Raw genomic sequence first — 17822 nt, 5'->3', positions numbered from 1 at the left:
GGTTGTTAGCTTTCTCTCAGGAAATTTCTGTGACTGAACAGAAAGAGAATGCAGGGGGACAGAAATGGGACAACATCAGCCTTGTGATTGGTGGGATTACTGCTTACGCAAGCACTACCCAAAGATTAGGACTGCCCAGTTTACACCAAAAGAGGAGAACGTCTGCCATTTATTGGGCATTGCAAGGTTATTCACAAGACATGCTTTGTACATGTGTGTGTGTGTGTGTGTGTGTGTGTGTGTATATTATATAAAAATCGTGCCCACAAGAGCAAGATTAACCAACTTTGGGAGGAAAAAAAAAACACCCTGGATTTCCCAAGGGCTTTAACAGAAATTGAAAGCAACACTGAAGCAATGAATAGAAGAGGCCAACAGCATGAAAAAAACACCATCTCTGTGAAGTTGGTATATGTGTATTTGCACCCAAGTAAAACCAAACAATTCAAAGGGTATAATATAAATATAGCAGTAACGGAATGTTGCATCTGTGCAGCTTACAAGGGTCACAAGAAACTGGTGATATCCTTTACACTGGGGGCAAAAAAGACATTTCTTACAAACAAAGCAGAAAGAAAAAGTAGAATCACGTTCAGCTGACATTATATACAGTGAATAGATAATAAAAGATCACGCTGTTGCTTTTAATGCACTAGCTGTTTTTTTTTCCCTCCCCAAAAGCACCAAACCAACTTAAAAAAGCCCATCTGACAATGTTATAGTTGTACATCATGCCATTTCCCTTTTGGAAATACTCAAGTTTTGGATCCACCCCTTAAAGCAGTACTTCACCCAAAAAACTATTGCTAATATTGAACGACAGCTAGCACAGACACAGTCAGCATTACACAACTGAGGTCATTCCAGCCTGCACTGATAATGTGGGCCTCACTGGAAATTATGGATGGACGCACCTCATTTGTCTACTGCGTAAGGGAAGGAAATTAATGGATAAATGTAATGAACTTTGGCTCGAGGCCGATCTTTTGAAAGGTCCAAAACTTGGGAGGTCACATTCATATTTGATGAAGTAAAAACAATCAAACAAATGAACTTCAACACATAAAAAAGGAACAAAAGAAATTAAGTGATCTATTTTTTTTTTAAACACACTACTGGTCACTGCAATAGCTGCAGCACACTAACTGGAACACCGAAGACTGGCTATTTTGAACCATCCAAGTTTTAGAACAGCTATTTCTCCCTTTGGTTGGTCATTACACACTAAAAGAAATTCAAGAAAATCAAACTCTGACTGAGCAGAGTCGGCAAACGAGCACAAGGCCATGAGCTTTCTTCCACATTCAGATATTCAGTGGAATCTCTTGCTTACTGGTTCAGATTTAAAGCACATATTCTCTTTGTACAGCCTCCAAACTGCTCACCTCAAGAAGCACCCAGTCTTAAAAGGAATAAAAGGAACACTCCAGCGTTTTTCAGCCTAATCTGTACTACAAAGTCTGTAGTGTACCAGCATTTTTAAACGTCCCTGTCTTCAGAAAATACCTACTGACTCAAAACAGGCTTATAATAGAAACTAGTGGGCAGGTGCTGAATTTTGTAAACAAATGTTTATGCGAAATGTGTATTTTTAAGCTATAAACCTGCATAATTATCCCCATCAAAGATGTCATTTTGCCAGGTGGTTTATTATCAGCATAAAGCTCCTTGCCTGATCACTGCAGATACCACAAAACCATATGGAAAGCAAAAGTAACTGGAACTACTTTCCACTGTGTTGTTCCAATGTTCAAAAATGGATAAAATGTCAGAAAAGCAGCTTTTCTCTTATGTCTGTCTCATCGTACGACTTAAACAGCTAATAACCATTAACAAATTTGTGTTACACAGTCATGCATTTAAAATGTTTATTAATGGAAATCAGCAACTGCCCAATACCTTCTACTAGGGCTTGGCAATATGACAATATTTATCGTTATCATGATAAATTACATAAGCTTTTCTGAGCATATCGTGGAAACGGCCAGTACTTAAACACCTTTCAAGTGCATGTTTGATTACAGAGCGCATAATGGTCCTGTTTAACTAGATGTAGTGCAGCACAGTATGTGAGATGTTAAAAAAATACTGGATTCATAGTTTTAGACAGTATTTTAAATGCAGCACTACTTTGTCTGTTCCTACTTATCAGATTTCAGATAAAATAAACCAATAAACATATGAAGATAATGACGCGTATCGTGAAACATTCTTAAAGCATTGTGATATTAAATTTTCACCATATCGCCCAGCTCTGCCTTCTATGTGAATACTTTTTTTTTTCCTGTTCTTTTACAGTACAGGGACCTACATGTGGTGATCAATGACACAATATCGATGTAGCAGATATAGATTAGATTTAAAAGCTCTGGAAAACTCCTTTAAAGGACATTACAGTTATCACTGCTTTGCTGGCTTCAGAGGTAAGCTTTCAGGAACTCCACTCAGACTAAGCCTCAAACACTGGGGTTCAGAGGGAACAGGATTTCAAACAAAGCGCTAAATCCACACAGAATGCAAACAAAAACAACTTTCATATTACCAACTAAAGACAGCAGCGCAGCTTCTATGTCCATGTAATCCCATTTAAAGTCTCCCACTATGGGCGTTTTTATAAAAGTCTTCTTTATAAAAGAAAAAATTAATCCAATACATTATGTACAAGTTTGTTGCTTTTTTGTTTTTTTTACAAACGAATCACAAAAACACATTGTTTTCAGGGATCTGCAGCCATTACATCACTGTGTCTACTGTGGAAAAATTTAATGAAGTGGAATGTCTCTTCCCTCCTCTCTTTTTCCTTTTTCTATCCCTCCATCTCTGGATCACCCTCCAAAGGCATACAAGGGCCTACTGTGCCAGAATTTTCCACAGTTCAGCCTGCAGGACCTGGAGCTCCCATAAGGCCAAGTTTACTCTCTTTCTGTGTGACTGATCACCTTGAGTCAGAGTCACTGGTGTCTGAGGAGGAGGAGGATGAAGAGGATGATGATGAAGAGGAGTCAGAGCTGGAGCTGCTGGCGCTGAGTCGAGCGGGCACTGCATGCTGCTCCACACTGCTGGATTTCTCCACTGAGAGAGACAGAGAGACAGAGAGAGAGGAAAAGGCACACGTTTTAACCCCAGGGAATATATTATATTGACTGTTGTCAAACCTCAGGACATTCGAAACTGTAAAAGCTGCAGAGTAACAGCTAACACCAGAACCATTTTTACCAGCAGTCAACACTGATAACTGGATCTGATGATAAAAGTGGTGTAAAAACGAATTGTGAAGCAATAATGTGTGGGTAGTAATTCAACTACAATAATTTTGAAATGGTATGATCAATTAATCCATTATAATAATATTCCATAAAGTATATGATGCTTTTTTGGCCAAAATAAAACTGCGTTTTTTTTTGTTTTTTTTTATTGTATGTATTTCACTACTTCAAGTTCCTCTAGTGACATTTTTAAATGCACCTCATGGACCTGGTTTTTAACTTCTCCACATTTTGCAAGCTGAACGTTCTCCACAAAGGGGCACTATTAGTACTTGTCAGGAAGCTTCTGGCGCTTCGTAAGGGCAGTGCTTTGCATCACTATTAATATTATGTGCATCACACATGTTAATTTTTTTTTTTTTCCTAAAACCACTCCTAAGCGATCCCCTGTAATTCCACATTTTTGCTCTTTTCCTATGTGCTAGAGAACCACAATGCTCATTATCACTGAAACCAAAGTAATCTAGTGCCAGTATTGGGCACCTCTGGATACCGAGAATGTTTCTCACCTTTGGGTTTCTGGGGTTTCTTGACAGAATTGAGTTGGCCGCTAACATCCTGAAGCCTCCTTTCTAGCTCCCTTCTCTTCTCTAAAGCCAGCTCTTCACGAGACTTCCCACCACCAGCCTTCTTCGCCACTATACACACACAGAAAAAGTAAAAACTTTATTATATGAGCATAAATTGAAAGCTGACTTAAATAACTCTGAGCTAATAAAGAAAATGTCACTCTGAACAGCCAGTTTGGTGTAAAGAAATTAATTAAGGGCAAAATATTATCACCGTTATATTATTTAACATAAAACAATAAATTCTCTTCTACCACCTCTACAGGTGGTGTTTGTACACGCTGTCTGCAGGCTCACCGTAGGGTTTCCTTGGCTTTTTGCGCAGACAGGTCATGACGTATCGCTCCAACTCACGCAGCGTGGATGGTTTCAGAGTTTCAAAGTCGATCTCGATCTCCTCGGGGTTTGTATCACGCAGTGATGGCTCACGGGACTGAATGATGTGAACAACACGACCCAGCTTTTCACCCGGGAGCTTGTTGATGTCCAGGCTGAGCTGCCGTTTGGCATCATAGCTCATGGGCAGAACATCCTCTTCCTCCTCTGAGTCGTAATGAGATACAGTGGCCGTGGCTGCAGTGAAACGAGGCACTGCAGCAGAGGATTTCTTGGTGGTCCTAGGAAATGGAGAAAAGAAAATGAAGTGGATTGACAACAGCAAACAAGACCAAAGAATAAACAGTGTGTCTTGTGTTTTTCTCTTTGCTACCTTATGACGTGTAGTGTTTTTATTGTTTTCTTCTGCTTGCTTGTTTACTTCTGTTATCCTAATACCTTTTGTACTTTCTGCTGTTTTATTTGTATGTTCCAATGTGTTCTCTGTGATTGATTTTGTAAGCAACCTGGGGCTTAGGAAAGACACTATATAAATAAAAGTTATTACTATTATTATTTGGTACAGGCTGCACCTACACTGTAATTACACTCCCAGGCACTAATACTTTGACAGCATTTCTACAGAATGACAAAACCTGAGCTGGTACAGACTTTCAAAGGTTTCCTTGGGAACATCAAGTAGCACTTTGACAAACGTAGCTCAGTTAGCATGATTAAATTATTTCACTATAATTAAATTAAGTCTGGCCACCCTCTGCTATTTTAAACAGAAATGTACAGGCGCAAGAATAGCAACTGTCTTAGTAATAGCAGTGCGGCTGTGACAGGACCACAAAAGCACATCCATTAAGCTGCCAAATATAGTGTGCCATACCAACAGAGTTCAGGTTTGAGCCGCTGTGATTTGACGTCAATCAATCATGTAAAAGTTGTAAACACTATGATTATAAATGCACAGTGTAAATGGAAGCAAACAAATAAAAAAACAAAAACAAAAACAACAAAAAAGTGGACAAAGGCTGCTCTTAACCTTAGTCTACAGACTGAGGAGACTCTCTGACAATGTCCACAGCTTGTCTGCCCAATATCCACATCAAGGGGGTATTTCACAAAGCAAGATTTCTCAGCCAGAGAACTTAAGCCCAAATATGAGAATTACCCCACAGCTCTTTTCCTATTGGACAGGCTCGACATTGGGTTTAAGTTATTTGGCTGAACTCAGAAATCCTGCTTTGTGAAACACTTCCCTGGTCTTAAATGAAGTTACAGTGGGCTGAGAAGTTTTACAGACAAACTTACAGAAAGATTTCTATATTTACTGACTTAGTTTTTGTTAGCAACCTTAGCCTTGCACTAAACAAGGCCTAGCACTAAACTAAAGAAGAAAAATTGTGACAAACACGGCAGAATCGTTTGGATCAATAAATGCTTCAATAAATGAATCTAGCTAAGCATAGTTTATTATATGGTTATTAGCAACAGCCATAGTTCAAAAACAACAATACCCATTAATTGTTAATATGTAGGCCTGCTTACCATTACACAAAGGTAGTTAGCATTCGCCAACACTGACTAGTTCCTGGTAGAGGAGAGTGATATGGCAAAAACAATATTACTATACTTTAGGAGATTTTCATGACACACATATGTCCCGATATTTATTTTTGCAGCCATCCGATCAGGTGAAATAGAGAGGAAAAAAAAGAACCAGCAGTGCAATATTTAAAAAAAATACTATCAAAAACTGATGACAATGATTTTTATTCAATACTGTGCTGTTAAATTGGACTATTCTTGCTCTGTAATGAAACATGCAGTTGGTCAGTGTCTACAAGTACTGACAATATCCACAATATGTTCAGAAAAGCATACTGTCGCCTATAATAATATATCTTTTCATACTGCCCTGTCATAATTTAAGCTCACTTTAAAAGAAGTAAAGAGCCAAAATACAAACAAGTATCTCTTACTTGTTGCTCTTGCTGTTCTTCTTGGTGGGGCATCTTTTGCTCTGAGTGGACGAGGGCGCCGCCCTGCTGGACTTGCTTTTGGTGGGTTTGGTTGTTTTCTCCCTCTCTCTCTCATTGCTCGGCACACTCCGGCTGCCCTTGCGCTTCTCTTGCTTTTTCTTCTTCTTCTTATCCTTCTTCTTCTCTCGCTTCCTCTTGGGCTTGACTATGGGAGCAGACGACAGTGCTGCCAGCTGCTCATGCACCGCCCTTAACTGCAACAGAAAGATGGCACACATTTCAACACTTGCACAGATGGTTCAACCAGCAAATGCACCACTTTTACCATAAGGAGCTGTGGTCACTTGCACAAAACATCTTGAGGTTTCACTCATCCCTTTATCTTAAATGAGCTTCGTACTGTCTACTCTAATATGGTGCCATGGAGAACACAAGCTGCTAAAAACAAATTTAATTATAGCAAGAAATGACATACTGTTAAATCACTGGAATAGTATTTATACACGTATACGTGTACACACACCCGCATACAGATTGCAGCCCATCTGTTTCTCTCTTATACTTTTTATACTTCTTTTACTTTTTATATCTTCAATGGTCAGTACCACTGCAGGTACCATTTGGGTGGTGGGTCATTCTCAGCACTGCAGTGACACAGACATGGTGGTGGTGTGTTAATGTGTGTTGTGCTGAGTGGATCAGACACAGCAGTGTTGCTGGAGTTTCATACCTTAGTGTCATTGCTGGACTGAGAATAACCTTCTTGCTTCAATAACAAAGACTGGTCCTTTTTTAAAGATTTTATTTTTTGTGCTATAAAATCAAAATGAATTGCTGTACCAATTTCCTCCAACCTGCGCGTAGGTTTATGAATTACCTTCCTGTACATACTATAGTGTGAACTCCAGCACACTGGATTTGAATATACGGTCAATGAGCAGAATGTCAGCTTTATTCTCAGAGTATTTACACCTATATTGGATACACCACATAGAAGCACTTGTAACTGCATGTCTGTGCATGAGCCTTACCTGAGTGCACACCTGGTCCTGCAACTGGGCCAGGCGCTGGGCTCTCTCCTCTTCACTGTCCGAGCTCGGGCTGCTCTCGCTGTTTGCCTCACTCTCGCTGGTTGGTTCGCTCTCTGATGAAGAGGAAGGCGATGATGATGAGGATGATGACGAGGACGATGAGGAAGATGAAGATGAGGAGGAGTGGTGCATTCCCATAATGCCCATGTTATGGCCTAAAGATGCAGGAACCAAATCTTCTTCCTCATCTTCCAGAACTTCATCCGGCATCTTAGCGAAACGGAACTCGAACACATCCTGAAACGGAATTTTATATAATACATACAATAATAATTTTTGACTAAATAAATAAAAATAAAAAAAAAGACAGCTATGCTGCACAATTTTCAACTCTAACACACAAACGTCTTTCATAAGCTATCCTTGAAATTATCTGCTGAATAAATGCATTACATCATTACAGGAATCAATAAATGATGAGTCAACTATAAATATATAACTACATACACATATCATAACTGCACTTACAGTTCTACACCAGATGAGGGCACATGAAACAATGCCTGCTGTTTACAGCTGTGTGCCTGTGCGTACCTGTAGTTTGCGCGCCATGGCAACCACATCATGCTCTGGGGGGTTGTACTTGTAGCAGTTGGAGAACATGAGTCGGACATCAGCACTGAACTCCTGTGCATCCCTGTATTCCCGCTCATCGATCTTCCTCTGAGACAGAGCAACGAGAAAAGAGGTAGAGAGACACACTTTAGTACTATTTATTTAGGAGAAGACGTCTACGGTGAGGTGGAGGATTTTACCACAGGATGTCTGTAATATTTCTGGCTGTTTATGGTTAATGAACTAGTCAACATCATTACATAAATTCTTTGTCATTTTAAACGTTTTAATGCTTAAAGTTATATACTTGAAGAAAGACAACAAATATTGTCTTGATGTGGTCCACAGTGAACAAGTAAATGCTTTCTGGGGTGCTTCCATACTAAGAAAAACAACAAAAACACAGTTGTTTCCACAGGACATGATGGAATATCTACACATGGTGTCTCACACAGGGCTGATCTGAAATAGGGATATTTCTAAGGCTCCCTTAATAGTAGGTAAGCCTCTGTTCATGTTAGGTGAAGCCACTCCATTGGAAAGGCTGCTGCACAGCTTTAACTGCTTAACACACAAGACAACTGGTTTGAGATCTACCTCGCACTGCTTTAGAACACTCTAAACCCAGACAACTTATCAGGGCTGATTCGAGACAACATTACAGATCTAAAGAAACCACATGCACACCAAAACAAGTACCGTGGACTGACCTTGATGGTGCTGAGGTCCATGGGGTGTTTGATGATGTGGTGGTAGTCATGCAGGCCAAGCACTGATGCGTCCACAGGTTTGTAGAAGGGCCATGCGTAGCCGGCATGTTTCTTGGACAGTAGCTCTTTGAGGATGCCGCTGCAGTAACGCAGCTGCCGGCTCAGTTTTCCTCGCCGTGATGGCTGACTGGGGCGCACCGAATCCGGCAGGTCCTTACGTGGAGGTTTGATGGGCCGGCGGTTCAGGGCTCGGCCCATGACGGGCTGCAGGTGAACAGGCTCATTTGTCCCTACCCCCCGCACCAGGCTGGGCACGCAGTCCAGGGGCATGGGCGAGAGGGATATGGGCAGACCTCCGGCTGCGCCCCCACGGCCTTTACCCATGCCCCCGACACGCCCAACAGATGCCATAGGAAAGCCCATGGTGGTGGGGGTGGTGGTGTCCGCTTTGCGTTTCACCCCTTTTTTCTGTGAGGCATGAGAGGAGAGTCATGCTAATGAACCAACTGGCCCCAACAGGTTATCTATCATAATAAAAATATGACTTCATGTGTCTTTCTTATTAAGGGGCAAATGTCAACATGTACTGTTACCTCTTTAGCTTACACATTTTAATGTAAAATAAGCTGCCAATTTAAAATTAAACATGTTCACATATTAACCTCTCTCAAATTACACATTTTGTTGATTTTCCAAGTGAAAATAAGTTGACATCCTCCGCAGGGAACAAACTTAAAAATTGCTTTTTTTTCTGCAAAGTTTAGTGCACAGCTTCTACTTACTTGCTGAGTTCAACATATTTGAAAATGATCACAAAATATAAATTCAGTATAAAAAACAGTAATTGTGCATTAACATTTGCAGAAGTGTGTTCTCTGTAGAGGATGTATTAACTTATTTAGCAAAACAGGTTATTTGACCAGGGGCGCCCAAACCTTTACAGACTGTGCAACCACCCCTTCAGCCATTTAGAAAAGCGCTCATTTACATATTAGTTTGGTTAGAGTCATGTAAACAAAAGAATTAACTGTTCTAGTACATACAACCAAGAAAAATGTAGAATAATACTTAAATAAAAAAAGAGAGAATGGAAGAGGTCATAGCACATAAAAGTGACAGTAGACCTGCCTTAATTTCTCTATACTTTAACTTAATTTTCAAAATCCATAGATAAAAAAAATACTTAATTGCTATTGGAAATGTCTTACATATCCAAAATGGTAACTTTAGAGGAGAAGGAAAAACTTTATTTAAAAAAAGGGGAAAAAAAGAAAAGCTTTGTAATGGAAGTTAATGTATAAAGATTTTCTTCTAAGTAATTTTGCGCAATTTCTGTGAAATTTTAACACAATGCAAATGTTCCCTGGAGTTTTCAAATTATTCTCAAAAGTAAAACACAACAAAATGGAGACAAAAGGTTTTTGCGTAACATTGATGATCTGCATGTTTATAACATTACACAAGGGCTTGACGATGGCATAAACTCCATTTTGTGATAAAATCATGCACACAACACCGAGCCCTGTTTTACATCATATCCTGGCATTTCATTGTTATCAAGTTACCATCTCCTCTTCTATACTGTTTCAAAAGTGTCTACAAATATATTCACAGTATTTGGTTCAGCTCTATGTAATACCTTAGCAGTGGGCTGTGTGGGAGGCAAAGTCATGAGGGTCGGAGGCGGGGCAGGTTTGCTGAGCATCATATGAGGAGACCCGGAAAAGCTGGAGTCTGGAGTGTCTGGAGAGGACGGTGAGTAGGCAGACTGCGAGATAGCTTGGACTTGCTGGGCTACAGTGACGCTTCCTCCTGGAAAAGAGGGAGAGAGAAGAAATCTTGGACATTAGCAGCAGAGTATATTTATTTAAAAGAGAGGAGCTGACACTACTTCCCATTCGCACAGAGATGTTACCAGGAGCTGTCATTACATATTGCATGGTGCCCCTGGTCACAATATTTTAAATTCTGGCCACTAAAATGCACTTGCCATGCAACGTCACTTGATTTGGAGATTTTTTTTTGTTTTTACCCACCATTAATAACAAAACAACTACTTTTCACCTGCCTGGTCAGATACGGACCTAAGTGCATCAAAACAGATTCTGTCAGATCTGGCCAACTGTTACATTTACGTTACCAGTACTACTGCAATAGCTTAAAATACACTTCTTTATTCTTTATTCAAAAAAAAGAAAACAAGTGTGGTTAAAAAAGGGAGGGACAGAGTTGAGAAGGATGTAATGTTTTGTCGATTATGTTGTCAGTTTCCACCACAGGCAGGCACCAACTTCATTTTTTACACACAGTAACTATTTTAGAAAACACATCACTCACAAGCACAGCCACAGCTTTTAACATGAGCCCTGTTATGGCTATGTTGTGAAAAACAAGAACCCCTAAGAATCTCTTCAACATTATTTCCTAGTTTGTTTGGTAGAGTAGGACAAAACTTAAAATAAAAAATAAAAAAAAATTGTTGGCCTCAAAAAGCAACACAAAATGCTTTTTAATTGTAAATAGGGATCCACCAAAATTTTGGTGACAGATACTGAAAATAAAAGTGTTGTTACACTGGTTTCCTGCTTTTTCCTAAGTACACAATGAAATTATTATGCTTGATAATCAGATGTGACAGAAAGAGATTAGGTTTTAAAATGCTGGAGTACTTCTTTAAGAACTCTCTCTTGCCCCTCCTGACTCACCTCGGCCTCTCCGGCTTTTCCCAGCCTTAACTCCTCTACTTCTCGGGGCTGGAGGCGGTAACTCTATCTCCTGCGGGGGCATCTGTGCAACCTTCTGCAGAAAAACTTTCTCCAGAGATTGGGCCATGAGCACTATGTCATCAGTAGGCTGAAATACAAACAGCGTTGTTTCAGTTCCTCACATTCACCAACCCAAAACATGAACGTAAACCTATTCGGCTCTATGCATGCTAAGACTAAAAGATGCTATAAACCTACAGATGGAAAAATGCTCCTTAAATAATAAGTCATGTATACTGTAAACAACATGGCTAGCTTGCATCAGTGTAATAAATAGATCACTAGAGAGCGTTTCCATAGCAACCCTAATGGTTTCTGGTGCAGGAGACCTTGAGTGTCGGGGTTAAGTGTGTGTTCTCACCTTGTTGTAGATGTAGCAGTTGGTGAACATTGTGTTAAAATCCTGAATGCACTCGCTGGCGTTGCGATAGTAGTTGTTCTCCAGTCGTTTCTTGATGGTGCCCATATCCATGGGCTGTTTGATGATCTTATGGTAGTCCTAGGAAACAAAGTCTAACTTTAACTGCATCATAGGTGCCGACACTGCTCCCGAGGTGAATATAAAATCATCTTGTATAAGCCCATCAGTCTAAATAAATACACAAATGCTTTACAAAAGAAAGCAGGGCCACCCTCAACAGGATCTGTGCAAAACTTAAAAAGAACTGTAAACTATAGGCCCAGTCCTCAGGGACCCCCAGGCAGTCTATTTTTTTTCATTCTGTTCCATCTCCAAAACACCTCAGCCAGGCAATCAAGTGCTGTAAAATGCTGATTGCTCGGCTCATGTGTATTAGCAAGTAGAAAACAACAAAAATATGGACTGGCTAATGGTCCCCAAAGACTGGAAACCCCTTAGCTACTAGCAAAAACAGCCCTGCTCACTCACTGGCAGGTTGAGTCGGGCTGCGTCCACAGGCTCATGGAAGGGCCAGGCAAAATGATGGCGCCAGAGGGCCTTCACCACGACCTTCTGGAGGTAACGGAGCTGGTTGGTCATCCTGCCCTGCCGGCTGGGGTCCTTGACGGGAGGTTGCTGTGGAAGTGCCGGTCCCGGTGCAGGGGCGTGTGGCAGAGCCGGACCCTCGAAACCCTCAAAGAGAAGCGAAGGCTTGCGGATGCGCTTTCCTGAACTGGGCGTGCTGGACTCCATCCCGCCCACCAAAGACAGCCCCACTCCCAGAGACCTGCTGAGGGAAGAGAAGATGCTCACATCAACACACAGGAACTGAGGAGTAATGCTACATTCATGCCTAAAGCAGGCAAAACATGTCAGATGACAAAAGACCAATCGCAGTCAGGAGGTGTTTTCATTTGAAGTATACTGACTGCTTCAGTCATAAACAATTTCTGACCTTTGAGTAGATAACATGGTGCAATATCATGCTGGAATTCCCTATTAGAAGATGGTAAATTGTGGCCATAAAAGGGATGTTCATGGTCAGCAACAATACTGAAATTTGACTGATTTGTATTAACATGCCCAAAGTGTGCTAGGAAAACATTTCCCACACCATTACACCATCTCCACCAGCCCGGACTGTTCACACAAGGCTGGTTGTTCATAAATTCAGGCTGTTGGCACCAAATTCTGAATCGACCGTGTGTGTGCTTCAGCAGAAATCAAGACTCATCAGACCAGGTTATATTTTCCAGTCTTCAACTGTCCAGTTTTGGTGAGCCTGTGCCCACTGCAGCTTTCTGTTCTTGGCAAACTTGTGGAACTTGACTATCTTCTGCTGTTCTGCCACAAGGTTTGACATGATGCGCGTTCTGCGATGCTTTTCTGCTCACCACAATTGAACAAAGAGGTTTGCGTTACCACAGGCTCTCTGTCAGTTCAAACCAGTCTAGCCATTCTCTGTTGACTTCTCTATTCAACAACAAATTTCCATCAGCAGAAGTCCCCCTTACCGGAAGTTTTTCTTTTCTGCTCCCATTTTGAGTAAACTCTAAAGGCTGTTGTGCTTGAAAATCCCAGAAGATCAGCAGATACAGAAATACTCCAACCAGCCCGTCTAACACTAACAATAATGCCACGGTCAGATCAATTTTTCACCCCATTCAGTTAATGTGAACTTTACCTGAAGCTGCTTGCTTCAGGTAATGATTTTATGCACTGCACTGCTGCCACAAGATTGGCTGATTAGATAACTGCATGAATAAGAAGGTGTACAGACGCTCCTGATAAAGTGCTCGGTGAGTGTAAAGATGCACTATATTCAGATCTCAGGTCTGGGGCAGATCAATTCAGTGATATAGCAAAGTGATACACCACGGTGTGAGCATCAAGCTCTAGTCTTCTAGTGTCCAAGTTAGTCACAGTAGGCTTTAATTACAAAATTGGTCCTTGAAGAAACAGCTTTAGTTTTTGTGCAAACTAAAATATTAGTTTGGTGCTGATTTATTGAAATATAGTGTTGAAAAGATGTCAAACTCAATCAAGGTGTTTCATCTTTTGTTGTTTTATTGATGAGTAAAACCAGAGAGAGGACACTTCTGAACGTCTGCAGACGTTAGCAATTAACTTACTACAGCATTCTTTAAGAAATAATAATCAAAAGCTGATCTATTTGTGCTTCTTTGTAGACTTGACAGTCCAAACAGTATACAATGATGGTTTAGGGAACTACTATCTACAGAACATTTTTTTATAGAAACAAATGAGAATTGTTCTTTGGACAAGTAATGAACTTTAAAACATTCATTCCTACATAAATTCTTCTGATACAACTTTCATTAGAATTTTATTTGTAGAATCATGATTGAATTTCTAAAAATACATGTTTAAATTGTCTTTTTAAAAACAATTCAGTGCATGTGCATTTGATGACATTAGGTAAGCAATACAACTGTGGTAGCTTTGCAGACTTTACCACCCTGCTTAAAGAAAAAAAAAAATCTAGGAAAAACACTGACTTTAACAGCCTTCTAACTCAAAGCCCATTTAGAAAACCAGAGCTAAAAAGTAAGATGTTCCAAAACGAAAAATTATAAGTTCTCAGGTGCTGTAAATGCAGGCTAGGAGAACTGATCTAGGATCACTTTAGTGATGGGACATACGACTGTGTTTAATAGGACTCTAATGATACACAGTGAGCCTAAAGCAGCAATCAAACTGCAGCCAATGGTAAAACATATGAATGGAAAACTCAAGAAGGTTCTTTCCCTAAAAAACACATACAGACAGGCAAGCTGATCATACATATTTTACACATATTGCCCCAGGATAGCAGACTGCAAAATGAGGCACTGAGTTTCAGTACAAGAAGTCTTTTCTCCCCGAATGCTATGCAATCAGATTACAGTTTGCAGCTTTGATCAAATATTTAAAACTGACAGTAACCAGATTTGGGTAGAAATTAAGCCTATTTGTCAGATAACTAAAAAAATCAGTCAAGATAAAAAAAGGCTCAAAGCCAGAGATGTTCTAACCAGCACAGACAATATGTTATCTTAAAGTAAGGTTTAATATTGTAACTAAGTTTGAAAACACAGCCAAACAAAATCTAGATATGAGAGATTCTAGAAAAAAACTAATTTAAATTTTCGACAGCATATTAATACTGATGGGTATCAGGCTTATGTCAGGTGAAGATGATGGATCAGATGTTGGAGGGAAAAAAAGAATGAATGTAATTCATCCTGTAACGAATCTGTCCTGAAACTGCACTCACTCACACTGTATGAGGTGAGAGCTGATATAGCTGTGTAGCTCTTCCTGTGGGGTAGCCATGTTTTTGAGTAGTTTGAGCATGATAACCTACTTATAAATGCTCATCTTAAGTGAAGAGCTTCAAATAAAAAATAGCTCATTTAAAAGCTTAATAGTTTTCTTGCTTTTTTTGCCATTCACTTCCCAGTCCATATAGTCCATACTATAGCCAATCAGAAAGGAAATTGTTACATTAATCAGACTCAAATGCACAGCAACAAAAACAGTCTATGTAGTAATAAGAGATAAAGAGAGGTCATGTAAAAATGTAATATGACTGTTTTGGTTCATAAAAACACACAAACGTTGGGGAATATATGAAAAGCAAGAAAAGAGTAGTACATATAAATACATATATATGCTCAGTATCTGCCAATACTCAAGCTTTCCATAACAGTATTCAAAAAGAAAGTGTTCTCATGCCATCTCTAATTTAAAAAGCCAAAACCTGATTGAATAACTCAGAGAAACTGACCTTAGTGAGGTCCATTACCTTTTGCAAGGGAAATAAGCTGAGGTGGCCTCATCAGAAAGTCTAACACATACCCTCTAAGTAAATCAGGTTCAGCAGATGACCACTGCTTGAGCTGCCCCACCTATTCCCTGTGTATAAACCTGTCACTCATTGCTGGAAGAAACAGTTTCACACAATACACTTTCTTACAAAATCAAGTCATGCACTGCATCCAGCTCCCAAATTCAAAGCTTATTTACATGCAAGTTAAACACATGAGATGAAAAGATCACCAGACATCATCCTGACAACTACACTATTTCCAAAGCTAATATCAGTGTCTTACCATTCTATACACATGGGAAGTTTTGTAATAACAAGCGGAAGCATACAGTCTTATATCGTACTACAGCTGGGAAATGTGGCAATATTTATCATTATTTTGACAGATGACACCACAATATGTCACATTATGCTTTTCTGAGCATATTGTCAGGTCTAAAAATCATTTCCCAACTGCATGTTTGATTAAAAAGACAGAATAATTAGTCCTGTTCAGGAGATTTAGTGCAGCACACTGTGAGAAATGCTGAATGAGTAATTGGATTCTTTTTTTACTTATAAATATGTGGCACTACTTTGTCTGTTTTAACTTATCAGATGTCAGAAAAAATAAACACCGTGACTCATCGTCTATTACAAAAATCTTCCTGAAGTATCGTGATATTGCATTTTGCCATCCCGCCCACCTCCAAGCTGTAACGTTAGATAATAAAGCAAACACCGTACAGCGACGTTAAATGGAGCCCTTTAATGCAGACATTTAGCTAGCTGGCTAACGCAGCTTGGGAGGCACAGATTCCCTTTTCTATGGTGGCCTTTAGAGAGGTTTCTGGTGCCATTACCCGCCAAAAGAAATGACTGTTTACAACACTGCAGCCTGAATCCACAGATTACACCTAGCTACAACACAGAGCTGCAAAAAAACAACACGGCAGAACAGCAGCAGCCAGATTACCGATTTACTGTTGAGACCCAAACGGTTCCCTAATGGGAAATAACCCTCACGATTCAACCTATTAAGAAGCCCCTAACTCCTACTATCACTGACTGCTCACTTTATGGGGTCTCCTTCACGTTACAATCAGAATGAAGCCCGTCTGTTGTCGTGAGCAGAGACTGAAGCTAGTCTCTTGTCGAATTTTCCGTCCCACCTTAAATGGTGCAGCAGTCTCATTCTGGCGCCCGTGCAGGCGCCAAAATGTAACTGCTGCACTATTTAAGGTGGAACGGAAAATTCTAATAACAACGAAATCTCGTAGACAACGAGCAACATACAAACACAAAATTCAAAGAAAAACTCTACCCAACACCCAAATAAAAATCATCCTTGCCTGTTTTTAATTAATCCACAACATTTTAATGCCCAACAGCATTTTATCTCCGAGTCTGTAGTTACCGTTGGTGCAGCGGACTCGAACCGGCTGGCGAAGCGAGCTAGCTAACGATGCTAATGCTACGTCTAAAAAACAAGCCGAGTACTGCAGGCTTTATAAACAGCACTACTTGCTGTTCATGTAAAAAAAACAGCTCGATTTTACGTTACCTGTCCACAGACGGTTTGCCCGCCGCCTCCATAAGGCCGGGGCCGGTCTTTAATCCGCGCTGCGGTTTGCAGGTTTTGTCTGTTTTTACTCCGTCGCTCCGCTACGGCAAATGGCGCCTTTCGCTTTCCACCCTCCACATTTTAAATAGCGGCGCACCTTCGGCCAATCACAGCGCAGCCCTACCTAACACCTTTGCTTCTCATTGGCTAAACTCCCTGCCGGTCAAGGTGCGGACACCCCCACAACCCTCACTGTGTACAATTACAGATGCCGGTTCTCAGCTCAGTGCTGCTGTCTAGTGCTCGTGTTTGATATTGTGAGGACATTTGCTGCGTTGTGAATGGCTTTAAACTCTCATTATTAGACCTACCTTATGTTTCCACTCACTGACCACATTTTGAGGTCCACCTACCTTGTAGGTCCACTATACAGTTAATACAGACAGACTGTAGCATATGCATGGTGAGTCACCCTCTGGGTCATTACATCGTTTGACCACAAGGCTGCTGTTTACTAGATATTATTATTATCTGGGTTGTGGACCATTCAACACAGCAGTGATCCTGGCATGGTAGTGTGGGTGGTGCTTGTATGGCCCTGTAGCTTAAAGGCACCCTAAGCCCTATGGCCCTGCTCCAAGTCCACACTTTAGTGATTTAATGACTATATGGGCAGGGTAAGGGGCTACAGATGGTTCTTCAAGGGTTCTTTAGTAAAGGCACCCATGGGTCCTACATAGAACGTAATACATATAGAGCCTAAATAGTTCTTTGCGTCATAAAAT

General features: G+C 40.5%; 1 protein-coding gene across 2 annotated transcripts; it reads right to left on the bottom strand.

Annotated features, from left to right (window-relative positions):
* Window positions 1-400: 400 nt before the first annotated feature.
* Window positions 401-17149, bottom strand: brd2b (bromodomain containing 2b). 2 transcript variants are annotated; one of them, XM_036558490.1, is made up of 12 exons: window positions 17038-17149; window positions 12152-12452; window positions 11624-11761; window positions 11203-11350; window positions 10137-10309; window positions 8498-8965; window positions 7767-7895; window positions 7173-7469; window positions 6142-6395; window positions 4133-4452; window positions 3776-3904; window positions 401-3072 (listed from the first exon to the last, which is right to left on the bottom strand). In XM_036558490.1, exons 1-12 carry the CDS (start codon window positions 17067-17069, stop codon window positions 2936-2938), a joined length of 2526 nt encoding a protein of 841 aa, XP_036414383.1. In that variant the 5' UTR covers window positions 17070-17149; the 3' UTR covers window positions 401-2935. The 2 variants fall into 2 exon arrangements, with proteins under 2 accessions (XP_036414383.1, XP_036414384.1); XM_036558491.1 differs by having other exon boundaries at window positions 12152-12449; window positions 17038-17138.
* Window positions 17150-17822: the final 673 nt, after the last annotated feature.

Source organism: Colossoma macropomum, unplaced genomic scaffold (genome assembly GCF_904425465.1).
Source record: "Colossoma macropomum unplaced genomic scaffold, Colossoma_macropomum, whole genome shotgun sequence".
NCBI lineage: Eukaryota > Metazoa > Chordata > Actinopteri > Characiformes > Serrasalmidae > Colossoma > Colossoma macropomum.
This window is presented reverse-complemented; position numbering and strand designations above follow the sequence as displayed.